The sequence below is a fragment of the Phasianus colchicus genome, chromosome 1 (genome assembly GCF_987193195.1).
Source record: "Phasianus colchicus chromosome 1, bPhaCol1.hap1.1, whole genome shotgun sequence".
Lineage (NCBI taxonomy): Eukaryota > Metazoa > Chordata > Aves > Galliformes > Phasianidae > Phasianus > Phasianus colchicus.
In genome coordinates, this window is record NC_143436.1 from 166,927,545 (window position 1) to 166,953,448 (window position 25,904).

Below are 25,904 nucleotides of genomic sequence, written 5' to 3' on the forward strand. Positions count from 1 at the left end.
ATCGCAGACCTGCATCCAGGAGTAAAGACAGAGAATGTATTTAAGTTTCTTAGCTCTCGTGTTTGGAAATACTATTATTCATATAATTATGAAGAAACTGCACTGGTAGAAACAACACATTGCTGCACACTGACAGATGCATGCACTCCTCTCTAAAATGTGAAGAATTTTGAGCAAGCAGAAACTTCCAGCTGACTTGGATCACATTAGACTGCAGTCTAATCTACCCACCCTAAGTGGATTTACTATTCTTTAATTTTTATCTGCACAAAGAAGAACCATTCCGTTCTTACAAAATTAAGAATTTGGTCCCATACAAGCTATTTTTTTTTTTTTAATTTACTTTCTTAGCTATATGCTTTAATTCTCCTTCATCAAAAACCAAGAATACAAAAAAAATGAAGAAGCTTCTGTATATAAAGTTGTATTTACAGTTTTATTTAGCAGAGTTAAAGAGCAAACAATTTTAACATTGTTGTTGTATTTTTACCCAAAGTTGCCAAGATCTAATAAGTTATTCAACAGAAATATCAGGCATAAGGCAATGATCCTTAACAGCCCATTAGAGATCATCCCATCCCCAAAGAGCGTGGTGGTAGAAAATTTAAGATTGCATTTGACTCAATTTCCAAAAATTTGACAGAGGTGATGAAAACAGGATTCCACTCTTGAATACATCTTTAACATCTGCAGATGAAGAAATTTGTAGAGCACGCAAATTGTAAAGACAATTCCTGTTTCCAAGGGAACATTTCAGTGCTTTGAATCCAAGAATGCTATGTTCATATACAGTGGCCAGTACATGACTATGGCAACACAGATGGTAAAAGATTAAAAACAGGATTAGTATTTCTTCCATTCCATATCGTCAGGAGGATTTACTTCTACCTTCCTTTTACCAACATCTGACCAGTTGGTGCTCAGAACTGTGCCTCCAGACTCCATCTGCAACGTGAGAAAACATTTGTTTAGTTTGCTACAGGAATTCTAGCAATACAGAAGTCACACCAGATTGCAAACTCTGAAGAAACCTGGAGAGTTTAAACTTCATGTAGAAGCAATTTACACAGGAATTTTGTGCTTCCTTGTTGAATGAAGTCTGACAGTCAACAGTCCATAATCTTCAGCCTAAAAATACTTGTTATCAGTATTGGACATAAAGAGAAGTCAATTAACAGGATGCTTTCAGAGGGTCACTCACATTCTTGCAAACTGTACATACAAAGAACTAAGAGAAATTTATTTTTTCATCCTGAGCAACAACAAAAGCTCTCTAGGAACCAAAAACTATATTCCCTCTACTAACAGTACCTGAAACAAAGAAACCAACAACAAAGCACAATCTGCCATTGAAACCTGTTGTATCAACATCTCCCACTGAACCAGTGCCATTTATTACAGGCCCAGGGTCTTGGTGAATAGAAGCCTTCTGATGCACGCAAAGCTCAGTACAACGTGACACTGTGCAAAAGATACACATTTCTTTAGAGAAAAAGGGTGAAGACTTACAAACGATTTGTTCATGGCACGTTTCACTTCATCGGTACCATCTGAATAAATCTGCTGGAAAAGTTTATTCAAAGCAGCATCTCCTTCTAGCTTTTCATTCTTTTCTTCTTCCTTGATTTCAACTACCAGTTTGTCCCAGTTCCTTGTATAGTGAGAGGATGATGGATATAAGTGCTGGGTGTCTGAAAAATGGAAGCGTTAGTTAGCGAAGCATTTTCTACAGACTTTTAAAGCTGCAGTTTGCAAAACAGACGTGTATGTATCTAGTGAGTCTGACATAATCAAAGTTGAATGTGATTCATTCCAAGATGGGCTATTAATCAGTTTTGAAACACTGCAAAAGCATTACTTTTCTAGAGAGGCAAAATACTTTGGTAAATAATGCTAATTATTTAAGTAATAATATAAGCACAACAACACAAAGAACTTCAAAACAGTGACAGGAATAAAAATCTCAACAGATAAAAGCCTAGAGGAATTAATGACATGCATACATCCTCAATAATTCATCAGATTAACAGAAGTTATGACTAAATTTAATAAATTAATTTTAGTAATGCTCTGCAGACTATTTCTGTCATTTTCTTCCAGTAAAAAAAAGACTGTAAGGCTTTTCATTGTAAATACAGGACAAATTTTATTAAAAACTTTTAACACACCAGTTGTTAATATCTGAAAATAACTTCACAAAAATGAAACTCTTAATGCTAAATTCAGATAACAAACCTGGTATAAACTGCTTTAACTTCAGAGAATCTCCCTGTCCCTCCAGTTTTTCCCATCTTACAGCTTCTGGTTTCTTCATTTTTATTTCAACCTACAAAACACAAAATGAAGAACAAAATTCATCCAGATGACAAACAAATCAATCAAATAATTCCAAATTAGTTGGGTTTTGAAACAGTAAGAAAATAATTACATTTGGTTTAGAAACAATGTCTATTACAAAGCCTGCATTGTAAAAAAGATAGGCTTACCTTACCACATGAAGTTATGGGACTTAAGTGACTTGTCATCTAAGCTCTGATACAAGAGCTAAGCAGTCACATCAGAGTTTCACCCTTTTGTTTAGCATTACTTTCTGATGCTTACTATTTGCTCAATTCTTTCTCTAAATTATGGCACCCCAGAAGTAATGATAGATCACAACATCTCTACACTGCCAGGCACCGAAGTACATTTCAGTATCTGTTTATTGCCAGTCAGCTCTAGTAATTAAATAGAACTTTTGAATGACTGCAAAATCCAAGTGCTAGATTTAATTTTCACCCTCCAAAAAAAAAGTATATATACTGTATTTGTTGTATACTGTACAAACCAGAGAAACACCCAGGAACTATGCTGATCCTTCCAGTAGAGAAATGCAGAAGCTGTATGCATTTGGTTCAGTGAACACACTGCTGCAAGAGAAAACTGACTAGTATTCACTGACATAACTGGTAATTACAAGTGGATATGGTTGTAATTATCAAAGAAACAAACTTTAGTGAAGCATGCCATGCCTCTATTCACAACTACACACAACCCCTTTAGACAACCACATGGAAACAGTTCTTCCACAATTATCCTTAACCTTCAGGATAAGAGCTGCAAAACAAACTCTGCAAAACAAGGACTCTGTAGTGTCACTTTTAGGTGGCAAACTCATTTCAGAAAACATCAAAGCTCCTACAATGTTATCAATTGACTTAAATCTCTGTCTGCTAAACCTCAGCAGCTCCTTATTTCTGTACAGCTTAGCATAAGAGAACTCTTAGCTCTTCCTAAAGCCACTGTAACCTGGAGATCCCTGCAGACCCAAGAACAAAGGCACCTCTGTAAAAGCTAACCCGAAGAATACCAGCAGCACAGCAGCACGTTGATCTAAAATGTGAACTTTACCTCATCCATTCTTCAAATCATTCACTGATAAGTAACAGCCCAAGACGCCTTATAAGAATAAAGAGCTTTTTTCATTTTCAAACTGTCATATTTGCAATCGTGCTGCATTTAAAGAAACAGAATTTTTCATTGCTGTTGCTCCATTTTTTTTCTTAAGGACACTACCAATTCCTAGACAAGTTTAAGCATGCATTTCCTACCACTACCTTGCACTGAGAACAACAAGACGATATAGAGCATAGAATGAATACCCTTCAAAATAGGATGCAGTTTCAGTTGTGGTGGGTTTTTATAAAAGTCCAACAACAACAACACGGAGCTGACTTCTTCACTCCTCCTGTCTGAATTTCAAACGTTCAGCAACCTTACAAATTAAGCATCATGATATTGATCTTAAAAACAGTGATCTTAAAAACAGTGATATAAGTCACAGAACTGAAATAAACCAATAGAAATAAACATATCGTATTATTCTATTTGATCAACCTGCCATTCAAGGCCAGGCTGGATGTGGCTCTGGGCAGCCTGGTCTGGTGGTTTGCGACTCTGCACATAGCAGGGGGGTTGAAACTAGATGATCATTGTGGTCCTTTTCAACCCAGGCCATTCTATGATATATATACCTGAAGAAATCCCACATTCCAGTGCTTAATACTGGAATCAGTGCGAACACAGATTCCTGTTGTAACTGTGCAGAAGCAGCATTCAGGCTGTGCCAATGATTACTCTTCATTAAGTATAAAGGAGTCAGCAAAGCTTCCTTCACTGGACTCTTTTAAAACCACTTTGGAAATTACAACTGTGAAGATCATCTCTGATAATCACAAATTTAATTCTCTGCAATTAACACATGGAAGCTAAAATATTTTTATGGATTTACATGTAAGATTAGTAGCTCCACACCGGAACTAGCAGGTTGTTTGGTTGTTTTTTTTATTGGATTTGGATCTTATGAATCCAACATTTAAGTTAATTAGCCGCTTACAAAGGCACTAATTGGTTAGCAGTGAAACACTAAGTCTTAATTTAAAACCACCTGTCTGTGCTCCACTTCCTACACAACTCTTCTCAAGTTGCACAAGCCATTATCAACTCAGCTGCACATTTATGCTGAGGAGGCCTTAACACCAAGATTTTTATACTCTGACTACCAGCGCATCTCCACTGAACAGCCTGCAATGACAACAACAAAACCCAGCACATTCTCAATACTGAACCTGCTCAAACCTATGCCACTTCCATTTTCCGTCTGTCTGTTTCCCCTTTTGCTCTCTCTTCTTATGCTTCAGAGTTTCATCAACATATTTCAGTATTTCAAACACAGGCTGCATCATCGGTACCAAGAATGATTTCTAATGCAGCAAAATACTGAACATGAACCTCTAAATTCCATGGTCCAGAGGAGGGCCACAAAGATGATCAGGGGACTGGAGCACCGCCCCTATGAGGACAGGCTGAAGGAGCTGGGCTTGTTCAGCCTGGAGAAAAGAAGGCTGTGGGGTGACCTCATTGCAGCCTTTCAGTACCTAAAGGGAGCCTACAAAGAGGAGGGGAATCAACTCTTTGAAAGGGTGAGTGACAGAAGGACAAGGGGAAATGGTTTTAAGTTGAGGGAAGGGAGATTTAGGTTGGACGTCAGGGGGAAATTCTTTACAGAGAGAGCGGCGAGGTGCTGGAACAGGCTGCCCAGAGAGGTTGTGGATGCCCCATCCCTGGAGGTGTTCAAGGCCAGACTGGATGGGGCCCTGGGCAGCCTGGTCTAGCATTAGGTGGGATGGTTGGTGGCCCTGCATGTGGCAGGGGGGGTTGGAGATTCATGATCCTTGAGGTCCCTTCCAACCCTGGCAATTCTGTGATTGTGTAAATACAGACTTCTTTGCAGAGTACAACCCTCCTCAAAGATCCCTTTGGCTACTCAGAGGACTCTGCCCACACATTTAAGAAAAAAATCTTTATACTTCTGCTGTTCCAATAATCCCTCTCTCCTTTTTTAATCTGCTAGTTGGTACACTTTCCTCTCTGAAAATGGCCCTGAGTCAGTACTATATGGCAAACATCCTTGGGGAAGAGCAAATGCTACAAACTAATTCCCAGTGTAAGATACAGATTCCATAAATCTAAACCATTTCAACACTGCCAAACTAAGTATATTTAGCTGAAAAACGGAGACAGAAGACGTTTATGACCTAAGCCTTTTCTTGTCTACTCCATCTACTTCCATTTAACTCACCCGTTAGGGAAAGAGGCAGGCAGGAGCAAAACTAGGGATCATTAGCTGTATACTATTATACAACCAGGTCTTTCAAAAATAAAGCTATAAAATCCTGCTTGTGAAGATGCCTATTTCTGCTTTACTTGATCTAAGGAGAAACAACTTTGTGAGTCCCAATTATGTGCACAAATGGCAATAAATGCATTTTCATGAACATTTTCAAGCAGATACTGATAGTTTTCACATAGACAAGTAACATCATTTGTATCACACCTAACACATAGGTACTGTTAGCTTTTTTCTCTCCCTTGAAAAAGATTCAGTACCCAGGCAAGAGAAATACATCTCAGTGTTTTGCCAGCTCCTTTGATTTAACATTTATATTTCATTAAACATATGCCTGTGCGCCTCATGCCAGCTTTAGAATAAGACAGGAAATATTCACCATAAATTAAATGCTTTGCATGCCAGTTTAAGAAGCTGGCTCTGGTTGTTAACCATTTAATCAAACGCTGCTTTAAAAATCTGTAACTAAATAGAATGTAAAAAAAGGTTCAAAACCTTTAGGTGCACGAAGCTTAAGTTATACACAGGTCCTGGTTATGCTACAAATTCAAGCTCACTATACATTAATGATACAATGCAGAGCTACACTGAGCCCACATCCTGTTTTCATAGTTACTCCTTATTGAAAGTCAGTCAATGAATGCACCAGAAGCAAAGAAGCTCCGAAGCTGCATTTGTCAGAAATACAAAGCAAAGGACAATGCAAAAAAGAATGATGCCTTACACCTATCTGTACCCACTGACTCTCCCTCTTGTAACCACATAACTCTGAAAGAAGTCTGGCTCCATCTTCTTCATGCTGTCCCTTTAGGCAGGAAGATTTCCTCCCCTCAGCTTATTCTACTTAAGGTTGAACAGCCTCTCCTTGTAGCTCATGGCTTGCAGCCACCTGACCACCCTGATAGCTCTACTATAATAAGAGTCCTTCTTCACCAGTTCAGCTGAGATGCATGAAAATGACCAAAATTCTTTTAAAAAGAAAATTCTGGTATGTACTGACAAGTTGTGAGAAATTTATTCTAACTGTTAAAGCATCTTCTATTCCACAATTCATGCTAAGGCAAAGTTTGCTTGGAAAATTTGTGTCGAGCTCTGATCAGATGGATGAAGGAAATCAAACCTGGCAGAGCTAGAGCAACAGCTCAGACGTTGATTTTAAAATGTATGAAAAATATCCTTTTAAATTCTGATGTTTTGCTATATTTAACACACGAAAATAAGAAATCAGGCTTTCCAATCAACTCCTTAGTTACTGGAGCTAGTTATTCCAATCAACTCCTTAGTTATTAACTTCTGATGTCTATTACTGAACTACTGATTATTCTGCCCTAGCTGTGAGTTTTAAATCATATCACAGAATCACAGAATGGCCTGGGTTGAAAAGGACCACAATGATCATGTAGTTTCAACCCCCCTGCTGTGTGCAGGGTCACCAACCACCAGACCAGGCTGCCCAGAGCCACATCCAGCCTGGCCTTGAATGCCTCCAGGGATGGGGCATCCACAGCCTCCTTGGGCAACTTGTTCCAGTGCGTCACCACCCTCTGCGTGAAAAACTTCCTCCTAATATCTAAACCTCCCCTGTCACAGTTTAAAACTGTTCCCCCTTATTCTATTACTACCCACCCTTGTAAACAGCCGTTCCCCTTCCTGTTCATACGCTCCCTTCAAGTACTGAAGAAAGACACAATGAGGTCTCCCCAGAGCCTCTCGTTTCAAGGCTAAACAATCCCAGTTCCCTCAACCTTTCCTCATATGAGAGGTGCTCCAGCCCTCTGATCATCTTAGTGCCCTCCTCTGGACCCACCCCAAGAGCTCCACGTCCTTCTGTACTGGGAGCCCCAGGCCTGGATGCAGTACTGCAGATGGGGCTTCCCAAGAGCTGAGTAGAGGGGGACAATCACCTCCCTCTCCCTGCTGGCCACTCCTCTTTTAATGCAGCCCAGAACATACAAATGTTGAGAGCTGTCATTCCACAATCATACAATGTATTTTGTTATCTAAATTTAAGGCGAGGACCAAATATCACCATTTTCTAAAAAAGAGTATGACCCATTACAAGTCTTATGCATGCAGTTTTCGTATCCCAGTTATCCAAAGTATTTTTTACAAGTGTCTTATATTCTGAATTCCAATAAACTCAGTTTTAATAATGTATTCTGAAATCAAAATAATTCTCTAGTGCAAACAGAAGTTATTGAGAATTAATAATTTTGTTCTATAGAAAAGGTATCACAACAACAGAAGGGATTTGGCATGCACCTTTCCCTTGCCTGCTATGTACTATGGATAACCAAGTGTACAATGATCAAAGTTTTCACCTTACTGACATTACATAGCAACAGCTCATTAGCATTTTGGATTTGCACAGAGGTAGCTAGCTGTGCAGATCTCTTCCGTAGCCCAAAGCCCTTTGCCACATCCCTTGTATGTAACCATTCGTATGCTTGTTGTTCTTATACCCACCTTCTCTCAAGACAAGAGGAAAATTTCTTACATAAACTTTCTCTTTATACACTTACATAAAGCATGGACACTGACTTACACACTTGTTTAAAATATATTCCTCAACATGACGAAGTTTAGATCTGCCCCACACCCATCTGCATTCACAAGGAAGTTTCATCTTTGCCCTTTCCTTTACACTTAACACAAGGCAGCGTGCTTTTTCAGTAAAGCTGCTCAGGCTATTTCAAGGTTTGCATTGCAAAATACTGGTTTGAGGAAAAGAAAAATTCCACTGATGCACAGTACCATATTCTTGGCATGAAGCAGCTGAGAGCATGCTCCTACCACAGACCTCTCTATTAAGTAGCAAATGTCAACTGTGAAAAAAATGCTGAGGGCTTCTAACTCCTCCCGTGCTTGCAGCAGACCTTTGATGTCCAATTAAAGGAAAGTTTTGGGGTCAAGAACAGATTTCTACCATTTTTTCAAATGCCTCTAAGCTGCTGCAGGCCATTGTTTGCAGAAAGACCAAGCCACTAAAAATTAAAGATATACAGAAGCTGTGCTGAGACTACTTGCAGATGCAAGACAAAGGTGAAGGATAGACAGCAACAGTTTCCTTCAGGAGCATAGGGACACATGCTAAAAGGACATACTTGTCCTCCCCTGCACTATTTGTACTTCCCTGCCACGTTTGCTGGACAGAGATGAATCAGCTAACTTCACTTTCAATATATTTAATCCATCATTTTCAGTTTTTGTGTTGTTTTCCTTTTATGAAGGAAACATGAGGATAGCTGCACATACTTACACAGAGCAGACTCGTTCCAGTCTTTACATTTTGGCTCCCTCTGCTGGAAATAAGTTAAAAAGCCAAGTAGCACCACCAGTGAACCTTAGTTGCTGAACGCAGCGTGCAGTTTTCAACATGGTACAGTTCTTGCCACCTCATCCAACACCTGAACACAACTGAAGAAAATGACTAAGATAGACCTACCTACACGCTTTCTTGCCAAGCAATGCTGAATTTTAAGCAGCACTGAGATCCACCTCCAGCTTCCCTAAGCTACCAAAACATGCAAGACTGCTTTATCATCTGCCAGTTTTATTATCCATTACATTTATTTGTTCTAACAGGTTAAGTGAAACTCAAAGTTGATAAGTCTACCCACTGCTAAACCTGCCTGCAAATTCCTGTTTCCTCATTTAGCTGAAAAGAGCAGATTGTTCATCACCCAGTGAAAAGTTTAAGTTCTTTACAGAGAGTGGTGAGGTGCTGGAACAGGCTGTCCAGAGAGGTTGTGGTTGCCCCGTCCCTGGAGGCGTTCAAGGCCAGGTTGGATGGGGCCCTGGGCAGCCTGGTCTGGTATTAAATGGGAAGGTTGGTGGCCCTGCATGTGGCAGGGGGGGTTGGAGATTCATGATCCTTGAGGTCCCTTCCAACCCTGCCCATTCTGTGATTCTGTGTGACTTTGAATATGCTAGTGGCAACGTGGCTCACATTCAAAGCAGCGATACAAAATAAAGCACACACAGAATAAACATATCCAGGTATTCTTCCTTTTAGGAGGAACTTTTTCACCCAGAGGGTGGTGATGCACTGGAACAGGTTGCCCAAGGAGGCTGTGGATGCCCCATCCCTGCAGCCATTCAAGGCCAGGCTGGATGTGGCTCTGGGCAGCCTGGTCTGATGGTTGGTGACCCTGCACATAACAGGGGGGTTTGAAACTAAACGATCGTTGTGATCCTTTTCAACCCAGGCCATTCTGTGATTATCTGAAATTATTAAATTACAGGAAAACTGCTTCTATCCCATGAAAGCACAACTTCCTCAGAAGCTTCTACTCACTTGATTTGACTAGCATCTCATATGCTATGGTTACAGACAAATCACAGAGCAAGACATCTGTGGAGCAATCCTGCAGAAATCCAGGCTGGGAGAGGCAGGAAGGAGCCACAGTCTATTCCAAGCGCACAGGATTCCTCCTGATACAAAGTAGATCATAAAACTACTGTGAGAAAGCTCTGGCAAGGTTAAGCTCATCGAAAAGGTGAAGCCATTGACCGCTGTGAGTCACAGAACTATCTCAGCAGGATCCTGCTGGAATCAGGCTGCCAACAGCTGTGGGAGTGCAAAAAAGCCACTGCTGAAAGGGGCTGTAAACACGAGAATGATTTTTTTCAGCAGCATCTTAATCGCTATCTGTACTTACCCTTCTGGCTTCAGTATCCATGTCTCAGGCATGTTATCAGTAGCTCTAAAAATAATCTTACTAGCCTTCAAGCATGCAGCAAGATGAAGAGACTTCACTATGTCTGTAACTGTCATCAAGACATGAGAGTCCTCCCATATACAGCGTTCTAATGCCATTTTCCTCCTGAGAGTCTTTTCAGTCACATTTAGCTGTGATATGCATGTGCTAGCTAACACTCTGGGGTACTCTTTCCACTCTTGGCCCAGTCTGGAGACTATTACCAGGACCCTAAGTGGGATTTTGTTTTTGTCTGGTGACAGGTTTTCATTTGGAATGGGAAAGAGAAGAGAGAGGACAGGAACTCCCAGGGAAGGATGAAAGATTCTGATTTTCAGTGCAATGGAGAACCTGCTTTTGAAACGAGTTTCTCTTCATATTCCTTTACCATTTTGATTCATGCTGGAAAACCAGCTAGGAGCATGTGACCAGAACTCCTCCCAGGTGTAAACCAGAAGACCTTTTCCAGGAGCATTCCTAAGCTGCTCCCATTGCTAGCAAGGCCTCAGTCCATCAAACCAGACATGAGTCTGACTGAAGTAAACTCCTGACTACAGCCAAGCTGCTTGGTTCAGCACACCACGCTACAAAGGAATGAATGTGCACACAACTGAGGTGGCTGCAACAGATCCCATTGCTCTGAGCTCACTTGGAAGAAGGAAGCGTGTTTAAGAGTCTTTAAACATCCACCTAAATTGCTGATAACTTCTCATGACCAGCTATCTCTTTCATCCTAGCTGTGTCCAGCATTATCTCTAAATTCCACAGTCCCTGATGTCTCACAGGCCAGTCTTCCAGCCTCTGCTATAACTCATTCATCACTTCAAAATAGAAAACCACGACAGCTCAGATATATTAGTGATGCAGAAGGATTCAAGTATGTAAGATCTTGCAAATCAGCAGCCTTTATACATCTACACTGCAGGTTCAACACCTCCAGTTTATTAACAACTTTGAGGAATAATATTAACTAACAAAGAATCAGATGTAGTACAGTCAAAGCAAAATATCTTAAGCCTTTAAAGAAGACCTGGCATGCTTAAGTATCTTTAATGCAGATCTGCTTTTAACATTTTAAAATTCAGGCTCCATCTGCTGGTCAGAACCAGAACTGTCAGAGGCATCATTCAAGCCTGCATTCCTTCACTACACCTTTGCCCCAGTGCTATCCTTTCCCAGAAGAGGAAGTACATCTTGAAGTGTAGACTTCACCTGTTAGAACACCTCCTGCATTTGCTCTTATGCTGTTCTGTCTTAAAAGTACCCACTCCAAATTACATAGGAACAGCAATACTGAGACAAATGCAAAAAACTTACAATCCAGACACTGTTTGAACAACAGAAGTTTTTACACCACTTTGAGAATAATGGTCTGAGCCAGACTTCAGACTACCAGAGATTATTCAGCTCCAGAACAACTAATCTAGGCTGGAGATGGTAGCACAGGAAGACAAAATCATGTTTGCTCCCAAGAGCACTGAGATGCATGCCTGATGCTTCACAAAAGCAGTGGCAAATTTCAAGACACATGAAAAGTATAACAGAAGCTAAATAGGAATACAAGGCAAATAGAACCTCACAATTACTCATATGAACAGGGTCTGTATCCATTCTACTTCAGTTTATATGAATAATAATGGAGTAACAAACTTTATACATACTTTGAGCTCCCTGTTCATTTCCCTCAGCATAAGAATTCATGTGATTGAACCACACAGCCTGCTCAGCTTCCTTAGTGTGATGAGCAGAGAAACTAGGCCAGGATTTCCACAAAGCTCTCTTATCACCTCGAAGTTCCTCTTCCCTGAGAGCATGCAAGGTTACTGTAGCTACCTTTTTCAGAAGGGAGCAGGTAAAATGGAACATGAGAAAGCCATGAAACTTTAAAAAGCTTTGTAGAACCACTGTTGATATAGAAGGAATAAATGGTTTTGATACTTTCATGCTTCAGAGGTTCAGACTTGGCTCTGTGGACAATGTATATGTCTACATAGTATACCAACAATATATGCTATACAAAATCTGCCAGCTTCTTATGTTACCTGTAATATAGAGGAAAAATGCTCAGATGAAAGCCTTCTTTCTCCTCATGCAACTTCCAGGTGTCTAGCAAGCACTGCTGCCAGAAATAGCATTGAGTAGATACAGGCTCATGAAAAGCCAAGAACAATTAACACTATGTGTAAATCCCACCAGCAGGAGAGATCATGAAAGGGTCAAGAATTATTTCAATACTGCAATTCTCAAGCTCTGACATTTATTTCTTAGGCAGAAAAAGATGACAGTACTCTGTAACACAATATGGACTCCTAGAAGTTTAGTAACAAGCAGTCAATACTTTCTAAATACCTGAACTGTACAGGTTAGGGCCACAGGCATCTTTTAACAGCAACAGTTAAAAGCATCCTCAACACAACTGATTTGCATTTCACTAAGTACCATCGTATCACTATTTCTAACATTGGCACGAGTTTAGAACACCTTCCACTGACCAAAAAGCACCCTGAAAGAAAAGCAATCCTATACAAAGAGCAAAATATTACAGTTGTTGCAATGAGCCATGACAGATCAGGAACAGAAATAAGCTACATTAAGAGCTTACCTTTGTTGAAAGCACTTTAAATGTACTTTGCTCTGGCACTATAGAATGAAGAAGAACAAGCTTTAAGTTGTAGTCTTCACCTGATGGAAGCCTCACCGATGCATTCATCTGTTAACAGTTGAAAACACATCTTTGGTCATCTTTGAGAGCAGTTATCCATTTTGGAGTAAAAAATTATCATTTGATTATCAAGATGAAGTGATTAATGATCCTTTACTAGGATACTTAAAACATCAGGCATCAAAATTTCAGACAACACCACTACATTACTGCATTATTCAACAAGGTGTTTGAAAGTACACTACAAAATTGAAATCTCCTATTCATTTTTTTAGCCAGCAAGTACTTAAAAAGCCTATTATCTTGTCAGCTTCATCTTCATTCTTCAGGGAAAGAATTATAGCAAATGAAGTATCAACATATTAATAATGGAACATGAAACAATTTGCAACTTCCCTTCTAATTCATGCAAGCAATGTTAAAACTGTGTGAGCACTTGCCACACATTAAAGGCTGCAGTAGCAACCAAATACTTCTGTGGTTCACCAAGCACCAACTTAGCTGAGAATAAGAACCTAGCTCTTCAGTGTTTACCCTTAATTAAACACAAATGTCATCGTAGTGAGTATGGCATTACAGAGATTACCACACTTCCATGAAATGTATGCTTTGCTACAAGTGACAGTTTCAGAAATACAAAAAAAAAAATCAAAATGAACCCACCAAGACGTTGCTTTTCTGTTATCATCCTAAAATTATTTATTCATAACTACTTTGAGACTAGCTCTCTTGCATCTGGAATATGAATGGACAGAGACAGACTCAAACACATGAACTCCAGATCACTTTCTCCAACAGGTAAGCAGCTGAAAAGCAGATGCTCCCTCTGCAGCATGTATGTCACACTGCAGGTTGTGTGCAAGTCCTAAGGACCTCACTACAGCAACAGCACCCAGTTCACTTGATTCTGCATATAGATAACTACAGCATAACTGTATGTAAAAATGCTCAAATTGAAGACAGCTTCTAGCATTTCTTCATGCTTTTAATAGAAGTGAACATCATTTGGTAGAACTACATCTCTTGGAATCTAGGGATGCTTATCAACATAAATCACCTCTTTCTCTGAGAACTGCACTCTGACACCATCCTTCTGAGCATTCTTGATCATTACAGTCACAATTACTTGAGATTCTGTTTGGTACCAGTCATACCTTAAAAAAAAAAAAAGAAAAAATGCCTCTAAGGAGATGTTTATAAGCAAAAACAAGCTAAAAAAACCCACAACCCACAATTCCCCTGGAACTCTCACAGAAGCTGGAATATTATACTGCATAGTTCAAGGCAGGGGAGAGAACAGTGTCCTTCTACAGAGCAGTTACAGATTTGACATGTACTTAAATAGAACAATGGTTAATCAAGGAATTTATGAAAATTGGGTCAACTTAACCAATTCACATTATAGCCTGCCTCCAATAAATTAAATAGTACTTTTTACTTCAGGATCTACTCGAGATCATTACTACACTAGGCACTATGAGCAAGTCTTTGAATTAAGCTCATAATGAAAATCAGAAACAGAAGCTAGAATGTTTACTCCATTCCACACCCTCCCAGCAAGAACAAAGTCAATGACATTGTTTGAGAAACAGTTCACTTAGAAACTTCACAAAGTGGCAGTCTACAGAATTTTTAAAGTCATTATCTTGCATCTCCAATCCCCAAGTCAGCAAAGAACAGTTAAGACAATTATTTTAGTTAAGACAATTATTTTAGTTCTCACAGCAAAGCTGAAGTCAACTTACTTGATCTTGGCTGACAGAGGCTGCTGTTGTGTATTCTAGACGAAGCATATTGCATTGGAAAGAAAGTTGCATCAGTGTAAAAGAAAATACATCAGTGTACCAGACATACATAAGAACAAAGATACAAAGCAATTCCATACTGATGGCTTTTCTTCTGTATGTGCATTAACTTATGAAAGATGAAATTCTTCACTCTACATTTGTGACAGACTTTAAAAATTACAATTTACAGACTGACAATGCACACACTCAGTGCATCTCACAACACACAGGCCACACATTTGATAGATAACAACTAGATCAGCTTCAATTTCTTTCTTTCCTGGCTAAGAAGTACACCTGAAAGACACACAGCAGCTGTGTTGCTCATCTATGAGTCACAAAGGAAGCCTGAAATAGGTCTGAGAACGAATGGCACAGTTTTTAAACATAAAAACCCTTTAAATCATATGTCTTTATATACACCCACCTTATTTTCTGTACATTTTCTCCCTCTATTCTATTACTAAGGTATAAAAAAAAAAAAGCACAAAGACTATTTTTCTTTCAAAAAGTCAATTTTGACATTTCTTTTGAAGATTTCCAATTAAACAGGGAAATATACTTGTCTGAAAAAAAGAAAGCTGAAAAAAAAGTCTGCAAAACCCACTTGTGAGCTACCAGAGAAAACATCTTCTAGCAGTCATAAGTGAGTTAGCATTGACAAGATGAGCTTTTTTTTTTTTTAATAGGCCACAGACTGCAAGTTGAATGAGTGCACAATAATTTCCAGACATGTATGTCATTCCTAAGATTTTCAAGTTGTAAGAAGCCACTGAATTCTACAAGCATGTTTGGGACAAAATTCAAAACAATATTAAGGAAAACACCTTACCACTTCTGCCTGTGATCCTGCAGGAAAAAAAAAGAAGCAAAAAAAGATGCATGGTCAGAAAAAAGTGAACCCACATGACTTTTACTTTACCTTTCTTCACTGACTCTAGTCAATCTGCATTTATGCCAGTCTCAATAGTATGTTTTTAACTTCTGTACCAGCTCTACCTTTCATCTGTTGCCTTAATGACACTCTATTTTTAATTAGGCTTTCTTCCTGCTACCCACTTCAACAAACAACTTGTGCAAAGATACCACTGTAATACAAAGCATGCTCCAATTAACAGGAGGAACAAGCTTTGCATTGCTTTCCTTTCCTTACAAGAAAAGGATATAGACCTTCATTTTATGAAATCAACACCATGGCAGAAAATAGAATGGAAATCACTTCCTGCAAGTCTGTGCTAGCTTGACCATTCCTTGTACAGAACAAATTTCTCACCAAATCTGGTACCATCATACCTGGTATGTCATGCCAGGTAACCACAGCTGGTGAGTGAGATGGAATCCTAGCAGACAAATCCACTGGCATGACCTTAAACACACTGTAACACTTGAATGAAAACAGTAGCTCAGTATTATCTGTTCTAAATGTTTCCCTTAAAATATCCAGATCAAGCCTTTCCAAAGAAAAACTCCCTTTGTTTCCTTATAATGCACACTGCTAAAAAGATAAAAATCATTGGAAAATTGTTTCTCCTGCAATTGGTTTTTAGGCAACATGATATAAACTTGCATTCTTTCTGCTGCCCCATTCTCCAGTAAGTAACAGAAAGAGGGGAGAAGTCACAACAGGTGGAGGAAAAAAAGAGGCAGCTTTTCTGCTATAGCCCATTAAAATCAGCAGGCAGTTAAGCACTGCAGGTAAGTTCATTGCCAGAGGTGTCAGTCTGTAGAAAGATACAAAAGGAAGCCCTGTGCACTCTCACTGACTACCACCATAAGACAGGAGAGCAGCAATTAGTACCCAAAGGCACTCTCCACATGAAATCAAAGAGGAAAACCACTAGATTTTCATTGCTCTTTCCCACTTAAAATCTCAAGTCTTGAAGAAAATAATGTTGATGTTGGATTTAGAAAGCAAGCTGACACACACTTCCACAGTTCAAATTAATTGTCTGAACTTTAACTACATACTCCTCTAAGTCTAAAGAGTTCAGGATATGCAATCAAGAGAAACAAGGTATAAGAAAATGTGACTTCCTTTAAACATAAAAACTTTGGTTTCAGTACAAAGTAAACTGTATCCCTTCTGAGAGAAATGAAACAACTTTAAACAACAGGGCACATCAAATCCTATATCAATGTGCTTTCTCTCACCGTTTAACGTTTCCTCACATCTTTGAATCCAAATAGTAAAGGTATCATCTACATCTAGAAGAGATCAAACACATTAGCATTACAACTCTTCAAGTAATGCACACATTGCATAAAGAACAGTTCCTTTCAACTCCAAGTAGGAACAAATTCATCCCAAATTCATACCACTTTATTAAATCACAGTATTATTTCCAAATACTTCCACGTGAACTCATTCATTTAAGTTAATTTTTAAGTACTTTATACAGCTCCACTACTTAACTCTGATATACTTAATTAATTTCAAATTAATTTCTAAGACACTAGGCTTTTTTTTTTTCTTTCCTCTCACCTGACCCATATATGATATTGCTTTCCATCTGAACTCTATGTGAGTGTTAGAGAGCAAAAAGTACTGTTTTAAGCACTTCTCCCTTCTCTTAAAATTACTTTTTCCAATCACATGCTGCCTCTCTAGAGAAATACCCAAAGAGGCCATTCTGTTCTGTGGACAGCCCGCAGTTGGTGTGAGTTTGCACAAACAACAGGCATTTTCTCCCCGTGGTTTCACACATACTTTACATGCACTTCTACAGTTTCAGGGATGTTGGAAGTAAGTAGGTGCTGATTCCACTTTACAAATCAAAACCACGGAAGAGTTTAGTTAAGATTACGATGATTCTAGGAAGAAGCTCCCCAGAGAAATGGATTCATTGGAAAATAGCTAAAAGTAGCAGAGTGTGCATCATTTCAGCACAATTGCCAGAAAAACCCTTCACAGTCAGGAATGCAAAAAAAGGAAGGGAAGGGAAGGGAAGGGAAGGGAAGGGAAGGGAAGGGAAGGGAAGGGAAGGGAAGGGAAGGGAAGGGAAGGGAAGGGAAGGGAAGGGAAGGGAAGGGAAGGGAAGGGAAGGGAAGGGAAGGGAAGGGAAGGGAAGGGAAGGGAAGGGAAGGGAAGGGAAGGGAAGGGAAGGGAAGGGAAGGGAAGGGAAGGGAAGGGAAGGGAAGGGAAGGGAAGGGAAGGGAAGGGAAGGGAAGGGAAGGGAAGGGAAGGGAAGGGAAGGGAAGGGAAGGGAAGGGAAGGGAAGGGAAGGGAAGGGAAGGGAAGGGAAGGGAAGGGAAGGGAAGGGAAGGGAAGGGAAGGGAAGGGAAGGGAAGGGAAGGGAAGGGAAGGGAAGGGAAGGGAAGGGAAGACAGCTGCAGCATTACTGACCAACCACTAATCACAGCTGAACTTCTATCTTTTTACAACAGCTAGAATTCACATTGAGGGAGTTCACACAACCAACCTTCCTGCAGAGGATTTCAAGATGCTTAAGGAAAACCCACACAACATTCCAGCAGAAATGCACATAAGATGAAATGTGGCTCCACTGCAGTTCTACAGAAGTATTCACCTCAACCCTTTCAGTGTGCATACATTTTAAGGCGTGCCTTATACAACTGCTACCCACTGCAAGGGGAAACAGAATCAAATCTACACTTGGCAGCAATTGAAGAATTCTCTTTTTAACTGCAACCTACGACAAGATTGCCATACAATACAAAGATCCAGAGTTATCTGCCCTGCTGTCCTGGAAGATATGCCTCTTTTCCTGCATTCCAACACGCCATAAATTGAGGCAAGAACTTCTTTTCCTCTCAGTAATTATTCTCTCCAACAACTTAGCAACAACATTATGAATAACTTTCAGTTCAGAAAGCCTAACTTAGTCTTCACTTGCACATACGAAGACATTTTCTTTAAAAAGTTGGCACGTTCCATCTTTACTAAATTAATCAGGTGGCCAGAGCAAAAAGGAAATTTCTCATGTGGATTTGTTCTAAACCCACATCACGTACTCAAGAGTTGCAGATCATATAGCTTTTTCAATATGAGGCAAATCAGCAAACTCCACAACTCCCCACACATCTAGTCTCATGGCTGTGTGAGATCCTGCTTCCTAACTATGAAAAAAAGGAATTCTACATATTCAGTAATACACCACATCTTATTAATCTGTCACTGTAGGTGAATGGTGCAGCACTGACAGGCCCAGGGCAGCAATAAGCACAAGTAGTGAGCATTAGTTTTCCTTAGCATTCCCAAGACATAAAGCAGACCTTCCATCAGCAAGGAACAGAGGCATGTAATGGTGTACTTCTGCCTCCTTGCGTGGCAAAGAAACCAGCCTTGCCAGCACAGAATTCCCTGCTGCAGCAATTCTCTATCAGGCAGCAAGAGCACACATCTCTCTTTATCACCTGCTTAGTGATATGTGGCTAATTTTCCCATTGTGCTTTGCTCATTTTATGCTTGCTACATTTAACTGGAAGTTAATTGTTTTGCCAAAATGCTTATGTTCAAATTATTTCCACCTGGGACCCATCAAACATTTCCACAGAACGTCGAAAGCAAATTCTGTTACTGGCATAAATTTGCCAGCAAGTTGGAAAACATAGAAGCTAAAAATCCATGTTTTAAAGAAAGACTCCAAGAATCCCCTCATCTCACAACAGGTCACAGAATTTTGTGATGCTGAAGAACATTAGAAGCAAGCTTCAGAGGAGGAAGCAATCGGGAAACACTGGGAAGCTTTAGAAACATTTCAACCAGGCAAGCAGCAAAACAATGACAAATAAACAGGTAGGTTTTATGTGTATTATGTATATGTATTTTGTTTTTTAGTTTTCCACAAATGCATAAGAGTGGCAGGGGGCACAATCACTTGGCAGGAAGAACCATAACTAGCTTATGCTCCCATCAAACAAGCACTTTTAGATCAGAGGAGCAGACTGCTTGTTTGGGAGAGGCAAAGTAATCACATCTTTGCTAAAGCTTTCAGTTTCAGCCATTGTTGTGGATAATATAACTGAAGGATCCCAGATGATGACAATGTTTATCAGAGTAGTGCACTTTGCTCTGTGTAACCTTTCAAGATGCTTCTAAGATTTCCTTCTGCTGTTGAAAAAGGGAATTGAATGAGGTGAGTTTTATTTGATGTGGAGAATAAAAGGAAAGATAAAGGAATTATAATTATCTAGAAATTCCTTTGTTATATGTTTCCTAGCGTCTTCTACCAAAGTTTTCCATCTTGAATTATTTCTTTCCTGCTTCTAGAAGGAAGTCATATTATTAGAAAGCTCTAGTTCTCCCCCAGATAACATGTGTGCAGTTCCAACTGCCAACACTTTAAGGATAAAGAGAGCTCTCACACGCTTCTGTCATGCAGTGAGAGCTGAAATCCATTCTGTCACTTTGAGGGCCAATAAGCTGCATGCTCTTCTGAAGGCCAGCCCAGCAGGTAGTTTAATAACTCAAAATTCCAACTACACACAACTCTGTTCAGAAACCTTCCTGTGACACTTAGTGCCACACCATCACCACTATTTACCTGCAAGACTTCTGGGAAGCAGGGAAACACCCTCCTTTTGTAAGGCAAGAAAACTACACACTGCCAGCTAAGAATTCCACATGCATTTTTAAGCAGTTTTACACTTCCATGTAACAACTGCTCAAGTGTCTCCAAAAGCCAGACCTGGTCCAGATATCTCAAATCAAGCACCTAATTCCTAAGGCTTAAGAAAAATAAAAAACAACAACAAACGTGGTCTCTACTTTCAGTTAAAATGTTAGAGAATTTCATTTCTTATTAGCGAAGGAGCGCTGTGCACACAAGAAATTTTAATACTTACTGTCCAACTTCTGTCCCTCTTTGAAAGACTCTAAAGCAGATGCATAGTTTTTGATATGGTATTCTCCTAACCTGACACAAAGAAAGAAAAAACCACAAGGAAACTGCAATTACTTTCTAATCTAATCCACATTCTGAAGATTACAACATCCCCATGTGTTGGAATTTAAATCACCCATGAAATCTGTTTTTTAAATAGTTAGGATGTTAACACAATCACCTCTCTCTCCAAAAAAGAAAACAAGAAACCACACCAAAAGATCTATTTTATCTTATAACCACAGCTTTATTACAAAGGAGTTACAAGCAGCATGGCATGGAATTTACTCATCCACAGTCTTGCAAGTAGTTTGCATAGAGCAATAATCCAAATGCTATTATTGTCCTAAAGATTACCAGAATACTGTCAGAGCACCACATACGATACATACCCTTTCCTAAGAAGTGCTACAGCATTACTGGGGTTGAGCTCTAGGGACTTCTTTGCATCTGCAACTGCATCTGTTGAAAGTCAGTTTATAGGTGAAGATCATTATAACGTCATGAAAAGCAGTGAAATGCAAGTCTTTCAGTACACCTCAAAAAAAAAAAAAAATCAGTACTATGTTAGCTTCCTTAGCCTGCATACAAATCAAACTGTCTGAATAATAGTCTGATAAAGTCTTCAACCACCTATAGAGCTCCATAAAAGATGAAGCAGTGACTTTCATTTAGTCAAATCCTTAGGTCTGAACTGTGAATCACCATCATGTATCTATTTATTTTGTTTGATTACTGACAGGAAACTTGGGCTAAGTGTTGAGTTAATTCAGTTAACCAAATAACACCTAGGTGGCAGATTATCACCTTCCTACCAGAACTGGATTCAGTGTCTACCAAAAAAAGCATAGAAGGTTGGAAGAGCTTACAAGACAAAGCTTAAAACCTGCCTAAAAAGTCTACTGAAAATAATGTTCCAAGATAGTACTGTGCTAAACTCAAACAGAAAACTGAGATTACAGAGAATCAAGTTTTGCAGATACAAAATAATTAAAGATGAGGAAAACTTTCAAGCATGTCCTAACTGCAGAACCAGCAAACTAAGTTACACCTTTGTTATTATTGATGTGTCATAATACACTTGTAAGAGGACTGTCAGTGTTGCCTGAAGATGTTACCAGTGTAGTTCTGTAGAAGAATATGGGCATAAGCTCGTTGACAATAACATTCAGCATCATCTGGACTCTTTTCCAAAGCTCTTGTCAGTTCCTGTGAAGAAATACAGAAAAACATGAAATGGCACTTCGGAAATCCCCATGAAGATATACTACCCAGCTCTGTCAAGTAAGATGTCAGAAAAAATATCCTGGACCAGCATGAGTGTTTACCTATTGATCAGTTTTCATCCAGAAAGCTTAAACATCAGAGCTTGAGGTACAAGGAACCTGCCAGTTACAGCCATTCCTCGCAGAGAAGGGACTATCAATGCCTTAAATAGGAATTCTAATGCACAGGCGATCCTGTATGTTCCAAAAACCTTCCTATAATTCTCAGCACATCTGAGGAAAAAAATGCCTCACTGTTAGTGTGACATGCCTGGCTGTGATCCTGGGCAATGTGCTCCAGGTGACCCTGCTTGAAGCAGAGCTTTGTTTAGACTAAATGATCCCTAAGTGGTCCCTTCCAACCTCAACCATTCTGTGTTATGGTGATTTGTACACAGGTCTGATGGATTTGAGGAAGCACTGCAATACCAGGGATTTGAAATCAATATATGTCAGTCAATATGCCTGTGCAGGAATAACATGTTCAAAGCATTGTAATGTGATAAAATTATATGTTATAAAATATTATTGAGCATGGGAGGTTGTTCTGAAGCATGCTGAGCAAGAAAAGTACAAGGACAAAAGACTTAGGCAGCATAGGGCTCACAGGATATGCTGTTGCACAACGGGAAAAGCATGAAGCAGTTCCTTGCTAGGAAAATCACTGGGTACGCAGACTGAAATAGTTATATTATACTCTGAGAGAAGTTTATTATTTCTGCATAACAGAATGAAAGCACAATGACTCAACGCACACACACTTGGATAGAATGTCTCCAGCTCTCCTACTAGCAGAGAGCAAAGCTCTTGTCTTAGCAAGAACATGGCAGATCTGAAGCTACTTCACCACGTCACCACAGTACAGTTACTATGTTTGCTAACTTCACTCAATTCACTATTCGGAATTTGGCAGGCATGAGGGTGGCTAAGATACAGACTTCAAGCCTGCATAAATGTTAGTACAACACAGCTGCTAGAACTCAATTTCACCAAGCCAGAGAAAAAAGGAAGAGTAGCAGGGCCTGTTTTAATTCAGACTGGTACCCTGCTTTCTTTCATTTATATGCTTACACCATCTAGGTGTAAGCCACATGGCCACAACAGCTTCTTCCAATGTACATAACACTTCCATCAGTGTCATGACAAGTGTACAAACCTCTGTGCAAGTACAGCACAAAAATCTAAAACCTCAGAGGTCTCTGAAGAAGCAGGAGGCAAAAGCAGGTACAATAAAAAGCAGTGTTAGATTAACTGTACAGACATGCCCCTAAATTTAAGAGCAGACATCATTAGGTAAATATTCATGGTATACAGACACTCTAGACAGGAGAAGCATGAGGAAACCCAACAGGATCATGTAACACTGGGAAGTGAAGTACAACTTTTGACCCTCAAAACTAAGCAGGAGTCTGACACTGAATACTACAGGTGCCTGGCAAGCAGAACACATTCTGTGACCAAACGTAACTTCCCATGCTCTGCTCTGAAAACAGGAACACTGATCAGGACCAGCAGTCAGTGCAGGAGCAGATTGTTTAAAGGAACAGCTGCAGAACTAGCCCTCACTCATGGAAAGCAAAGGCAAGCATTTTCAGCTGGGTGAACTTATGTTGGTTGGCTTTCTGTCAGTCAATCACCACATCTTGTTCAGATACTCCTCCTCAAAACAAATCATACAGCACAGCGACTTGGGAAGTCAGCCAAGGGGCAGCTGACTGGCACTAAGAATTCCAGATGGTGGACATCAACTGTGGCTACTTAGAAAAGCTCAGGCCCTGTCCTCCCAAAGACTCAAATAGACGCCTCCAAGTTACTTTCACTCCAGACCCTTACCGTGCAATCAAGTTACAAACACATTTGTAAATCCACAAGTATATGACTACAATACTGGTACGAATTAAAAGAGTTCTCAGCCTCCTGTCTCACTCATGCCTGAATTTCAGGGGACCATCATCCTTTTGACAGAGCACCTCACCAAAACAAAGACACGAACGTTTGTTTCAGCAGGTACTTCTGATTCACCATTACTTACACTGCAGAGCATTATTCCCCACAGCTGAGTACTTCTTTAAGATGACAGAAGAAGCCATTAAGAAGTTCATGGCTTTATTACAGAATTATAAAAGAATCACAGAATGGCCTGGGTTGAAAAGGACCTCAAAGATCATCTAGTTTCAACCCCCTGCTATGTGCAGGGTTGCCAACCACCAGACCAGGCTGCCCAGAGTCACATCATTCACTGTTTAAACACAGATGATGACCTCCCAGTTGTATCAGACCCAGGAGCAGGAAACCAAAGCATGCACATCAGCAATTACAGGAATCACAAGTTGTGAGAACGCTGTGGGAATGCCATGCTGACTGGACACATGTCCTGTCAAGCGTGCAGGCAGGACACAGCACCACTTACAGGGTGCCAAGTCCCAGATTATGAACGTTAACTACATGAGCTGAAAGACCAGTTGCCCAAGGAGGTTGTGGATGCCCCATCCCTGCAGGCATTCAAGGCCAGGCTGGATGCGGCTCTGCGCAGCCTGGTCTGCTGGTTGGCGACCCTGCCCACAGAGGGGGGTTTTACTTCTGCTTTTCCTTCGTCAGCGCGAGCGCTGTGACAGAAGAGCCCCGTACTGAGCCAGGCCCCACACACAGGGCAGCCCTCCGCGAGGAAGGCGGCGATCCACCCCCCGCACACAGCGCTGCCGTGACAGCCCGCAGTCCCTCCCACAGCCCTCCGCCGTCCTCCGTCCCGCTTCTCACCCGCGCCGCCGCCGTCGGATCTCGGTCGATATCCGCGTCCGAGAACCTGCCGAAGAAACACAACGCCGTGAGGCGGCGAAGCGGAGACGCGCGGGTAAGGGAAGAAGGAACGCGGCGCTCACCGCGCTGCCGTTTCTGCGGCCGCCGCCATACCGCCCGCCGTCCCCAAGAAACTTCTGGAGCCGCCGCGGCGCCCGCGCAGCACGCCCCAAGGCCGCAGCCGCGCGCGCGTGGCCTGACGGGATGCGCCGGGACCAAGCGGCCCCGCAGGCTCCTCCCGCCCTCCGCGTGACGGGCCGGGGCGGCCATCGCTAGAGAGGCAAGCGCCCTTCCCGCCTCTTCCATAGAGTTGGAGGACCGTCGGGATAGAGCGGCGCAGAAGAGTGAGGGCGCCGCGGTGCGCATGCGCGGGCGCTGTGAGGGAGTTGGCTGCGCTGTGGCGGGCGGCGGTGCGTCGGGGTTTTGCTTGCAGCCCGCCGACTGAGCTAATAAAATCGTTTTGTTTTTTTTTTTTTCCTTTGGATGATGTGAGGTTTCGCTGACCAAGCTGTAATTCGCGGTGTGTTTTTTCATGTATCTAACAAATAGACCAGCAAAACAACTTCCCCCCCCCTATCCTTCTCACTACACACACTGCCATCGAATCGTTAAGGTTGGAAAAGACTACCGAGGTCATCTCGTCGACGTAATCCACCAACCACACCGTGCCCGCTGATCGCATCCCTCAGAGCCACAGCAGCACGGATCACCAACACCTCCGGGATGTGACTGCACGCCTCCCCGTGCAGCCCGTGCTGCTCGCTGCCTCACGGCCCTGAGCTGCAGTTCCTCCCAACCACCTGAGCCTGTCAGTTAAGCCTTACCACCCCAGGTATCCTCACCTCAGGCTTCCCAGAACTAGAGGGCCTTATACTGCGGAGAAACGTCCCTATTTCTTAGCCCGATGAAAAGGCAAGCCTGCCTCTCCCAGTGATTTCGTCAGTCTGAAATAGAAAGTCCTCAGGATGAGAGCTGTGAGAGATGTACTTTGCAGTGCTTACTCATGTTCCAGTAACGGTGCCAGCAGGGCCCAGCTGCAGGGAGTGCTGCCAGACAAACCTCCAGCAGTCAGCTGGCGTCAGCCACCAGTTTGGGTATGGCCGGCCTTCCCGAAAATGGGATTACGTCTGTGGGTTTGCAGGTCAAAACATAACCACATGGAAGGCAGGGGAAAGAGCAATGC

At 41.2% G+C, this 25,904-nt stretch overlaps 1 protein-coding gene across 1 annotated transcript; it reads right to left on the bottom strand.

The window, feature by feature from the left end:
* Nucleotides 1-417: 417 nt before the first annotated feature.
* On the bottom strand, nucleotides 418-24,935 carry SUGT1 (SGT1 assembly cochaperone of MIS12 kinetochore complex). The gene is made up of 13 exons (XM_031615774.2): nucleotides 24,805-24,935; nucleotides 24,683-24,728; nucleotides 21,779-21,869; nucleotides 21,053-21,122; nucleotides 20,623-20,693; nucleotides 16,969-17,022; nucleotides 15,650-15,666; nucleotides 14,776-14,810; nucleotides 14,088-14,184; nucleotides 12,971-13,078; nucleotides 2,236-2,326; nucleotides 1,510-1,691; nucleotides 418-945 (listed from the first exon to the last, which is right to left on the bottom strand). The coding sequence occupies exons 1-13, from the start codon at nucleotides 24,831-24,833 to the stop codon at nucleotides 844-846; spliced, it is 993 nt and encodes a 330-aa protein (XP_031471634.1). The 5' UTR covers nucleotides 24,834-24,935; the 3' UTR covers nucleotides 418-843.
* Nucleotides 24,936-25,904: the final 969 nt, after the last annotated feature.